The sequence below is a fragment of the Camelina sativa genome, chromosome 8 (genome assembly GCF_030686135.1).
Source record: "Camelina sativa cultivar CO46 ecotype springtype chromosome 8, ASM3068613v1".
NCBI classification, from domain to species: domain Eukaryota; kingdom Viridiplantae; phylum Streptophyta; class Magnoliopsida; order Brassicales; family Brassicaceae; genus Camelina; species Camelina sativa.
In genome coordinates, this window is record NC_141887.1 from 21,553,439 (window position 1) to 21,566,151 (window position 12,713).

The 12,713-nt window shown below is 42.7% G+C and overlaps 1 protein-coding gene across 1 annotated transcript; it reads right to left on the bottom strand.

Moving 5' to 3' along the window:
• Positions 1–354: 354 nt before the first annotated feature.
• LOC147940283 (uncharacterized) lies at positions 355–891 on the bottom strand. Its single transcript, XM_087461240.1, has one exon. It carries the CDS (start codon positions 889–891, stop codon positions 355–357), a length of 537 nt encoding a protein of 178 aa, XP_087317366.1.
• Positions 892–12,713: the final 11,822 nt, after the last annotated feature.

The window sequence follows — 12,713 nt, forward strand, 5'->3', positions numbered from 1 at the left end:
ATTAAATAATCACTTAGTGGAGACTCCACTAACTCCACTTTTTAATATTTAATTCACCCTCCTTAGTGGGTTCCTTCCCACTCTCGCTTCCCGTCCAGGACACAGTCCTTGTCCATTCGGCGTTCGCCTGGTACGTCCGGTCGTTCCACGTATGTCCGGTACGGTACATGGTACATGGTACATGGTACCATCGGCCATCTCTCGGTCCGTCCAGAATTTCTCGGACATTTCTTCAGTAATTCTTCTACCTTCCTTCCTTGCCTTCTCTTCATGTCCTTTCCAGGTCCTTTGGCCAGGGGTTTTTATTTTAAAATTTACCCCTTGGTGAGAGTCATTACATTCTCCCCCCTCCCCTTAATAGATTTCGTCCCGAATTCCATAAGGATCTGATGGCCCTGCTTCATCTTCTCCGATGAACAACTGAGGATACTTGCTGCGAATCCTATCCTCATCCTCCCAAGTTATGACCTTTCGGTTATGTTTTCCCCAGAATACTTGGATTTGAGGGATGCTCCTGTTCTTCAACTTCCGAGTCCTTCTTGTCCCTAATTCCAACGGTCCCTCGGGGTATGTGAGATTTGGCTCCAATTCCTCGATAGGCTTGGGCACAATCATGTTAGGATCCGGTACATGCTTTTGTAGTTGTGAAACGTGGAAGACTTTATGTAGCCGCATAGTCTCTGGCATAGATAGCCGGTAGGCTACCTCTCCAACTCTTCTCTCAATCCAGTATGGTCCTTTGAACCTTACCGCGAGCTTTCCTGCTTTACCAAACCGATCCTTCCCTTTTTGTGGTGCTACTTTCAAGTACACCATATCCCCGACTTCAAATTCCACTTCCCACCGTTGACGATCTGCGTACTTCTTCTGGCGATCTTGGGCTTTCTTCATGCACTCTTGAATAAACTTGACCTTCTCTGTCGTCTCATCAATCAACTTGTGATTGAAACTTGTCTTTCCCCAACTTCGGTCCAACACAAAGGTGTTCGACAAGGCCTTCCGTACATTGCTTCAAATGGTGACATGCCGATACTTGAGTGATAACTATTGTTATACGCAAATTCAACCAATGGCAAATTCCCTTCCCAATCTGTAGACCATTCGAATGCGCATAGTCGGATCATGTCCTCTATGGTTCGGATAGTCCTTTCCGTCTGACCATTAGTCTCTAGGTGGAATGAGGTGCTCATGTGAACATCTGTTCCCAACGCCCTCTGCAAATCTTGCCAAAATATCGATGCAAACTTTGGATCTCGGTCGGAGACAATGTTTGCTGGCACTCCATGCAACTTCAAAATCTCGTCTATATACTTCTCTGCCAAAATTGGCGCTTGATCCGTGCTTTTTATTGAAACCAAGTGGGCTACCTTGGTTAAACGATCAACCTCTACCCAAACTGCGTCATTGATTCGTCCCTTCCTGGTTGGTAGACCAGTAATAAAATCCATCGAGATACAGTCCCATTTCCATGTTGGTATGGGCAAGTTGCGAAGCAATCCTGCTGGCACTTGATGCTCTACCTTGATTCTTTGACATGAATCACATTGGCTTACCCATTTTGCTACTGCTCTCTTCAGTCCAGGCCAATGATAATACCTACGCACGTCCTTGTACATTTTGGTGCTCCCAGGGTGTATACTTAACGCTGAACTGTGGACTGCTCTCAATATCTCCTCTCTTAGTCCATTTCGGTCAGGTACAGTTATTCTCCCATTAAGGAGTAAGGTGCCATCATCTGCTAAGTGGTAACCACTAGCATTTGGTCTGTTTAAACCCTTCAACTCCTCGATAATTTTCTTCAGGTTCTCGTCCTTGGGTTGCTCTTCGCGAATTCGATGTAGGAGGCTCGCTTGAATTACAGCTTGTAAACCCAATGGATCACTAGATTCTCCTTCTAAGGCTAGAAGCCTTACTTTCTTCAATTCATCCGCTAGAGACTCCATATCTTTCTCGACATCAACTTGTGCTTTCCTTCGGCTTAGGGCATCTGCCACTACGTTCGCTTTGCCTGGGTGGTACTGGATCTTCAAGTCATAATCGGCAATGAATTCCATCCACCTTCTCTGGCGCAAATTAAGATCTGGTTGTGTGAAAAAGTATTTAAGACTCTGATGATCTGTGAATACCTGAACAGCTTCTCCATACAAATATGATCTCCATATCCTTAACGCAAACACCACGGCTGCCATTTCTAGGTCATGAGTGGGGTAGTTTTCCTCATGCTTCCTTAACTGTCTGTAGGCATAGCCAATTACTTTATCTCCTTGCATCAGAACGCATCCAACGCCAACTCTCGATGCATCTGTGTACACAACATACGACTGATTTGGCTCGAGCATAGCTAAAATTGGTGCCATTGTCAATGCTCCTTTTCCACCGTATGTTGTGTACACAGATGCATCAAGAGTGTACCGCGTGCTCCTCTACACTCCGTAAATATATAAGGATGTCATCAATGAATATTATCACGAATCAATCCAAATAATCATGGAAAACCTCATTCATTAGACGCATGAATGCTGCCAGTGCATTGGTAAGTTCAAACGGCATTACCACGAACTCGTACTGGCCATATCTTGTCTGAAATGCCGTCTTTATCACATCTTGTGCTGCAATCGAGATCTGATGATAGCCGGAGGCTAAATCAATCTTCGAAAACCAACTTGCTCATCTAAGTTGATCTAACAGCTCATCAATCCATGTCAACGGATACTTATCCTTGATGGTTATGTTATTGATTCCTCGGTAATCAATACACAAACGCATGCTTCCATCCTTATTCTTCACAAATAGCAGTGGGGCTCTCCATGGCGATGAACTCGGTCGAATAAAACTCTTCTCCAACAAATCCTCTAACTGAGTCTTGAGTTCAGCCAACTCGGCTGGTGCCATGCGATATGGTGCTTTAGCAATCGGGGCAGCTCCGAGCTCAAGATTTATGGTAAAAGGATGGTTCCTTGGTGGAGGCAATCCTTCTAATGGCCTGAATACATCTTCATAGTCCTTGACTACCTCGATGTCCTCAACTCCCATGTCTCCCTTGTCATCTACTCCCATGGCGGTAAGAGTGACTAGGTAAAAATTCTCTTCATCACACTATCTTCCAATCCTTACTGCCGATGCGAAGTATGCCGTCTTACTCGGGCTAATTCCGTTGAAAACTAGAGGTGTCCTTCCTCCATTTTCAAATACAACTCTGCTCCTGCTGCAGTCTATATGGGCTTGGTGCTCCGACAACCAATCCATTCTCAAAATAGCATCGAACCTCTCCAACGACATCACTAGAGGATTCACCGGGAGGTTTGTATCCTGCAAGACTATCGACACTTCCTTGAACAATCTTCTTGTCTTCAGAGGCGGTTGATTACCAGTAGTGTAGACATTGATGTTCACTTCTTCCTCTTCACACAAATCTCCGAACTTGTCGGCCAGTTCGGGAGTCACAAAACTATTGGACGCTCCCGAATCGAACAATACATGTGTGGGGTTTTGATAAGCAAGTTTTCACCCAGGGTATCAATTCCCTATGCAGTTGTAGTACAAAGGGTTATCAATCCAAATGGTTGTCTATTGCTAGAAGGAAGGATATGATCAGAACAATACAAGTCAAGCCAAGCAGATAGGGTTTTTATTCTAACAGTCCTAGAATAAATAAAAGAAAAGAATGTAAACAAAGAAACCACACGACCTAAGCACTCGAAGCAAGCAATCGAGTACATGATCGAGTGGGGTGATCGAGTAAGCAAATGAGATATGAACAACTCGAGGTAGTACTCGATGCAGGTTATCTTGTAACTGATCGGGTAAGTAGTCGAGTAAGTAAAGAAAATGTAAACAAATAAAATACGAAAGCTCCTAAGGATGGGGTAATCAAATCCTAAGTATTCTAGACCAGTACGGATGCCTTACATGCCTCAAGCAATTATTTCCTAGACAATGAATCTCTAAAACCTTGTCACCACACTCTCGCACTAGCAACAATCAACCTTGATCACTTACCACACTCTCGCACTAGCAATATGAACAAGCAGGCATTAAGAACAATTCATTATTGTCAGTAAACTCAAACTCATCTAATTTCTTACTCAGAGTCAAGTAAACCTCTAGCATTGGCTAATTCACGCATCTCATCTACACCTCTCGGTCGCTGAAACGCCCTAGATCTAATCACAACCTCTCGGTCTGTTGACAGCATTAAGAACACCAACCTAGAAGGAAATCTATCAATCATTTACAATCAAACTAAAACATCCTAACCGATCAAGAACACAAAATCATCTATCCCATCTCTAGAAACTTTACTACACTACTCGGACATGACAACAAGGAACATAATAACGAAAATGAATGAAAATTGCATTGTATTAAAAGATAGGGTAGAGTAGAAAGAGTACAAGATATAAATCTAAGAAAACTATAAAAACTATGAAATAAAAATGCAAAAACGAAAAGGAAAATGTTTGAGTCGCTCAGTTCTCTCACAAAAGCTCTCGCTCTCTGGTTTGAGAGTCTGCGGCCTGCTCGTTTGCGAGCTAGGAGAGGAGGCGTTTATATATGGAAACCCCTTTGACCTAGCTTCCTAGACTTGCCCGATGGTCTACTCGATGGGGTACACGAGGGTGAAGTCGGGTTACTCCTCGGGTGGATCTTCGGGTTGTTCTTCATGGTCTTGGATCCTCCTCGATCGTGTTGGGGTTCAGACTTGTTCTTGCAGCTCAATGGCTCATTCGGGTACATGCTCGGATTGTCCTTGTTTTTTCCTATTTTTGGCTCTTTAGCACCTGTTTTCATCCAAAATATGCAAATGCAGAAATGCAACACCCTAAATGGTCTAAAAGTTAATTTCTACAATTAATGACCTAAAAATGCTAAGTTAGAGGTATGAACAATGCAAAATATGGACAAAAAAAGATGCTAAAAACATATAAATGAGAGAGTTATCAGGTTACCTCTAACTTGTAATGTTCCTAAATGCAAGGCAAATATAAAAATGCAATGCAAAAGCTAAACACACAATCACACAAACTCACAATCAATCACAAGAGAGTTAGAACCCAATCAAACCTGTTATAGGGCCTTTTGCAGGCTTTGGAGGTTTGGGTGGCTCTACTCCTAAAGCAAAAACATTTGCTGGGGTTGCTTGCTTCTTCGCTGGGGGTTCCTTCACTTGCTGCACTGGCTGGGCACGGTTCACAGTTTGGGCGTTCAGTTTGGTCGGCTTCGATGGACATGAGGTCGCATAGTGTCCCATCTCGCCACAGTAGAAACATGTGACGGACGACAGACTAGTATTCTTCGTTTCCACAACGGTTGGACAAGCTCGAGCAAATTGCCCAAGTTGACTACACACATAGCATCCCCTAGGATCCATGTTGCTCACGGTACGTCCTCCTTGGTTAATAGTCATACTGACTTTACCACGACCTGCACCCCAATTTTGTCCCGCTACTTGATTCACGTTTCGAAGGTTCACAACCTTATTTTGCTGCACTAGTTCCTTCTTTTTATCTCGGGCCATAATCTCTTTTTCCGTTTCAATGCCCTCCTCAACACTCACCGCTCTCTCTTTCACTTCTGCAACGCTTCTGTATGTCACAGCGTGCAACCTTCCCTTTATATCTGGCCTGAGTCCGTTAAAGAATCTCTGGGCCATAGCTATCTCATCGTCATTACCTTGATACAAATATCTCCGAAGTCTAGTGAAAACTTGGTGGAAAGTACTGATTCTCTAGTCGATCGTGTGACTAGAGAACACTCATATCACCTTGTTCCAGTCGCAAGAACTGATTCTCTAGTCGATCGTGTGACTCTGGTGGAAAGTACTTCTGCTCAAACTCTCTCCTGAATATCCCCCATGATATAAACTGGTATCTATAGCGAGGAACTACGCTATCCCACCATGCACGAGCATCCTCTTCTAAGAAGTTGACTGCGATTGGTCTTCTAAACTCCTTCGGACATCTTGACATTTCAAAATTAGTCACCAATTCTCTTGTCCATGCATCTGCTAAGACCGTGTTCTGATCTCCTTTGAACTTGCGAAGTCCTAGATTCCTCATCATCACCACCAATCTTAGAAAGTGGTCTGATGGAGTTTCTGCTGACCGATTTCCTTGGTTCTGCTGTTGTTGCTGGATCATGTGATTCCAAAGATCTTGAATCATCTTAAGTGTCTGCTGAGTCTCTGGTACACTCGGCTCATTCGAGCCTCCTCCACGAACTTGGTCTCCCCTTGGCACATTCTGGTTTGGATTGGCAGCGAACTGACCAATCGATGAAAATCCTGGTGCCGGCTGGTACATATTCTCAGGCGTACTGTACCGAGTATCACTTGATGGTGTGTACCTCGGCGTCGTGACAGGTACATCCCATTCAGGCATATACATATTTGATTCGAATAGGTCTGGAAACAATTCCTCCCCTTGATCATCCCCAAAATGCGGACCCCATTCCTCCGGACCAAACTGTTGACTTGAACCCCTCCCTGTGTCCGGCGAAAAGTGCAACGATCTAGACCTTTCGGATCCTTTACCAGACATCTGCATCCACGATCAACAAGGTTTACTTAATCCCATCTAACCCTAAGTGATGAACGAACCGGATTATCCTAAGTGTCCACTACGACCATTTTCACTCGATAAAACATTTGAAAACACGAGTAATATAGCCTCATAACCATGCTCTGATACCACCGTTGTAACGCCCCCAAACCGCCGTATGGCGCCGGGACGCCACTTTGGAAACGTTCACCAACAATCCGGCCGGGTGCAAGAACGGATCAGGAACCTTTGGCCAGTCCATCGGTGAGGTTCCCGACCACACGGCACATCCTTAAGGCTTTGCAACCCTTGTGACACACCGTGCGTTGAGCTGACTCGGATAAAGTCTATATCAGTACCACTCGCCCGTTGAAAAGAAACCCGAATACTTTGATAAATAAAAAGAGTTTATTACAAAATAGATACCAAAAGATGGTAGAGCTTTAGATATGGCCTAGTGCCAAAGTTTGGTTCAAAAAGAAACATACTTGAATTTTACAATAGATACAAAATAAAACTACTCCGGGTTCCTATCGTTCACCACGCCCTCTAGTTCCCTCTAGGGTTACCTGCTACACAAATATTTATCATAAGTAATATAAGATTACTTAGTGAGCTCAGGGTTCCTGCAAAGAGATTAGCCCCAATCCCAAACCCCAATAACAAACAACATGCAAGCAAGCATTCAACCAACAACCAATCAGAGATAGCATGCGGAAGATAATGAGCTACGCAAATTCATCTAGCCAGCAATCACAACAACAAGCATCAACATGCAACAACATGCAACAACATGAAACAACATGCAACAACATGCAACACCACGAACTTGAATAAAAACAAAGAGTTATAAACAAGTTTTAATTTGTGGGCCCGGTATGCTTCCTTTCCTTAACACCCTTCTGAACAACCGCGTTGCAACCAAAAAGGCATGCAACCGGACATCATTTAGAGCCACACCGTTGTGTAGACAGCTTAGGCCAGGGTAGCGAGCCCAGTAACCTCCGAGCTCTTCGTAACCAACCCTACAAACACACGAACATGGGTTGCATGTCGCAGCTTCATGTGGTACGGAATAGGAAGGACAGCAATACCCCAGTCTTACTACGCTAGCCGGACTTTGTCGCAGACTAAAACGCATTAAGACTTCCACAAGGTTGATACTTGAGTTCTTATGGTTTTTAAGCTCATAATTTTACAAGTATCAACAATAGTTATCACCCTTGTTACTAGAACATTTCGAACTAGTAACTGGTATAACCTCACAGCACATGCATTTAAACAAGAAAATCACAAAAGAAATTCAAGTAAAAATGCAACTAAATGCTCATGCAAACCGTTCACTAGATGGATGTCTTTAATCCCCATCTAGCCGGAGCAATATGTGCCTGAACTCACAGAAAACCGGCGATCTCTTGTAAGGAGTGGTCGGACTTTCTTGATGAAGCTCCTTCACAGCACACTTGAGTCCCTTCCCTTGTTGAAATCGATTTCCCACTCGACTCAACACCTTGCAACAGTCGATAGTCTTGTCTTGCTTCCTTTCTCCTTCACTCTTTCTCCCTTGCGGCAACACCTCTCTCTTTTTCTCTCTTCTTTCTCTCTTCCTCTCTTTTCTCTCTTTCTCTTCTTCTCCCTTAGAATTTTTGGCGAAATGAGAGAGGATATAGGTCTTTATATAGAGAGTGTAGGCGACAACTTGTCCCAATGCATGCTTGAAGAGTGTCCCTCTTCTAAGCCACCAATTTTCATGTGTGTACACTTGTTAAGTGAGCAAAACACTTGTCCAAGAGAATCTTCTCTTGTCTCCCACTTACTTCCATGAGATTAAATTAACTCTTAGTGGAAAATTCCACTTAGTTAATTTTGTGATTAAATAATCACTTAGTGGAGACTCCACTAACTCTACTTTTTAATATTTAATTCACCCTCCTTAGTGGGTTCCTTCCCACTCTCGCTTCCCATCCAGGACACAGTCCTTGTCCATTCGGCGTTCGCCTGGTATGTCCGGTCGTTCAACGTACGTCCGGTACGGTACATGGTACCATCGGCCATCCTCGGTCCATCCAGAATTTCTCGGACACTTCTTCAGTAATTCTTCTACCTTCCTTCCTTGCCTTCTCTTCATGTCCTTTCCAGGTCCTTTGGCCAGGGGTTTTTATTTTATAATTTACCCCTTGGTAAGGGTCATTACACTTTGGTTCTCCTAGTACTGCCATATTCTGAGACTTTGTGGCTTGGGAGTATGGTTGATATATCGACTTCGGATGACGATCCGGGGGGCGCTGTAGGGTGGCAACCCGAGAGACGAATATTGGACTTCCTTAGATATTATGGCATGCGAGCTTAGGCTCGATGAGGAGCCAACATTATGGCATGTAGATTTAGGTCTGATGAGGAGCCAATAAAAAACTCAAGATTTAGGCCTATGAGTAAAGGAAAGGACATATTGGCAGTTTCGTGGGGCGTTTCGTCTCAGTCGCGGATTGAGACCAGCGGGTGTTTCGGGATCGATTTCGGTTTCATCTAAGATCTGATCGTGCTGAAATTTTGTGAAAAGATTCAGGATGTACAGACCTTGCCGTTCACCGGAGGGATTAGAAAGTTAACGGTTCGTTTAATTTTGTGGTTTCACTTGTGAGGTTGCTCTTTTCTGATTTTTCTGGCAGTTTGTTTTCAATGTTTGTTTATTGTTGTGATCGGTTGTAGGAGCGAGTTTGGTTGTTCTTGGATATTGGAGAGCCTCTCATTTGGTTGTTGTTATTTTCGGGAATCACTTGTTAAGGTGAGTGCGTGACCATGAGCTTATCTAAGCGATTGGGTTGTATGACTTGTTTTGTGTGATGATGTGTAGGTGTGGTGAAAGTGTTATTGGTTGTTCTGTTTAAATGGTTGGTTTGTTATATTTTATTTGTAGTTGTACTCTTGATTTGATTGTGTGTATAGCTCGTAGATGGGAGGATCGTCTCATTGAGTACTTCTGGTAATACTCACGCATCTCATTGTGTTTGTGGTGCATGTAGAGGCAAAGTATGACCATGGGATCATGGCAATGAAGAGGAGGATGTTCTAGTGGCTCGTTTGGTTGTTGTCTGGCTTTTGTTAGGTTGCTAGAGTTGGGTCAGTAGAAACATTGTTAGGTTGCTGGTTTTATGTTTCTTGTTGGTTGAGTATTAGATATTGTTTATGTTATAAATATTGGAGTATTATTGGATATTTATTATTGGTTATTTGGTATTATGATTTCCATTGTTTAGTGTGTTTGTGGTTAGGTGGCTAGTGGGTATGAGACCACTAGTTGTAGTGAATTTATTCTTATTATTATTTCTTATTTAAAAAAAAAAAACGGGTCGGGTCGTTTCTACTAATCATGGAGAGAACCTCGGTTCTGTCCTCCTCCCTTATGGACAAACCCTTGCGTCTAACCTCCTCCACCATAGAGAGAACTTTCGCTCCGCCTTCCTCTCTTGGAGAGATAACCTTGCGTCCTGAAACGACTTGACCCATTTTTTCTTAAATTAATAAACAATAAATATAAATATAATATAAACTACAACTAGTGGTCCCATACCCACTAGCCACCTATCCGCAACAACAAACAACAGCCGAAATAACAATACCAATAAATATCCAATAATAAAATAACCAATAATAATCCATAATAACAATTCCATAATCAAACATCATGAAACATGAAACCGGCAGCCTAACAATGTTTCTAAAGACAACTCTAGCAACCTAGCAACGCCAGACAACATACAATCGAGTCCCTAGAACATCCTCCTCTTCATCGCCTTGATTCCACGATTACACTTTGCCTTTACCTGCACCAAACACATATTGAGATGCATGAGTATTTGATAAACACTCAGTGAGGCAATCCTCTCATCTACTGGGCTATACACACAAGCAACAGTGATACCAATATTCCAAACAATCAACAAACAAGACATACAAACCAGGAAACCAAACATCGTCTCGCTGGAAGGGAGGTATCGACCGACACCAGCCAAGTGTCGATCGGCATTGGCCTTGGTGTCGACCGACACTACCCCACAGTGTCGATCGATGCCTAATTTGCTGGTGTCGACCAACACCAAGTGGTGTCGATCGACACTCCCTCTGCAACCACAATCCGCTTTAAGCCAAGAGTCGAATCTCGCTTCCCAACCACTTCCAAATCGTCCAATACTCAAAACCCAAGCCAAATACGTCGATAGGAACCTGTAGCAACCAATTCCCCAGCAAGAAAAAAACACACAAAACAACAACAACAGGCAAGACCAAGGAAATCAAAGGCTTAGATTAGCCATGGTCATGCACTCACTGATATGTCTATATTTTGTCTCTCCTTAGCATATTTTTATCATGCATTTAGCTAGGATAACTCATTGGTTTGCATCATTTTCTAGTCCTTTCTATACACTTTGCTTGTCTAGATAGTTCTTGCATCATCCTTGCATACATTGTGCATTTTGGAGTATTTCAGGTATTTAGGAGACGTTGGAAGCCATTCTCGTCCGAGCCACTCTCCCCCGCCACGCACTCTAGTTTGTCTGATCGAGCCATGCTCCCCCACCACGCACTCCAGCTTTTCTGATCGAGCCATGCTCCCCCGCCACGCTCTTCAACCGTCCGTCCGAGCCATGATGACGTTGCATTCCATTCTACGCGCACGGACTCGATCGCACATGTCAGGAAGAAAGACGTTTGGTTTCACACGCTTTAGGAGATTACCAAACCGACGCTTTACCTTGTCGTTTTAAGTTTTAGGGCTTTCCATGTTGGACTACTATATATACATTTTGTTAAGTCTTTGCTGAGGGATCGAATCTTTTATCTCGTATTGTTTTCTTTCCCAGAAGGTTTTTAACCTAGCCACAAAATACGTTATGAGACTTGTATTCCGATATCTTCGAGATTTATTCAGATTTTGCATTTGATTCCTTCTACAAAGTTGTTCATCTTATTTTTATCTACCTAATAATGCTTGTTTCAATGTTTTCTGTGTATGCATCCTTGATGATGATTTTCGGACCTGAGTAGTGTGGTGGTTCTTAAGGATGGGATAGATTAGGTGGAGGATCTTAGGATGTAGAGTGTTTGAGCTTTGATTGTATGCTAGTTTCTATCTGATCAATTGGAACTAGGTTTTAGACATTTCCGCACCCAAAATGTGTTCGATGAAATGTCTGACCAACTAGTGCCAGAGAGTTAAGTTCCTAGCCTAAGAGATTAGTTGTCTATGATGTTTGTTGACGTGAATGAACTTGTTTTTCATGCCATGCTTGATCATGGTTCTCTAGCGAGAGCTAGGTTTTGAAGTGGTTGAGTTTGAGTAGCTTTTGTCAAGAGATTGGATTAGCTAAGAAGTGATGTTCATTGTTTAGGGATGGTTTGCTTGTGGCATGTTAAGCACTCTATAGACTAGGATACTCCACCGACATCAATTAATCCCATCCTTAGGACTTCTTTCTTTGTAATTTTTATTACATTCCTGAGATTGTTTCGTTTCTTGCTTTTTAGTTTATGCTTAGACTTGTCTCCGTTTTCATTCATTTTAGTTTCTCGTCATGCATTCTCGTTTCTAGTTCTGTGACTCGATTCCGTTTTGCATTTTGACCGTTCTAGGATTGTTAGATAAAAACACTCTCTTTGAATTGGCTTGACTTGTGATTTCTTGATTGCACTCTCTTTGAAGCTTCTAATTCCTTCCTAGCCTTGGATCTCTCAAGAACAACAAGGAATCTCACCAATCTCACCAAAAATCTCAAAAACTCTCTTTTTCCTCTTTTTCTCTCAAAAGCGATAAACGGCGAACAAGACAACCTTCCAAAACCCTTCTGGTCGACAAAACACTTAATATCTCGGTTTAGTGGTTTTTCCTAAACCAAACCGGTCCAAATCGATAATTAAATCGAACTGGTCGAACCATAAAACATTGGGGTCGACCGACACCCCCTTGGTGTCGATCGACACCCTTCTCCAAAACGCACAGTTTTAGTTCACGGGTGTTATACGTCCAAACTCCCTCACCTTGCGTTAAAATCTTGGTAATGTCTAAGTTTTAAAATCCAACTTTCTAAAACAAAAAATATAATAATATATAAGATAATAGCAATTCTCACTAGTAAAGTAAGTAGAGAGATTTATCAAGGAAAAAAGTATGTAACT

Bases quoted from the DNA above. Each gene is read 5' to 3' on its own strand.
- LOC147940283 (XM_087461240.1), bottom strand. From the start codon at position 891: ATGAAGAAAGCCCAAGATCGCCAGAAGAAGTACGCAGATCGTCAACGG.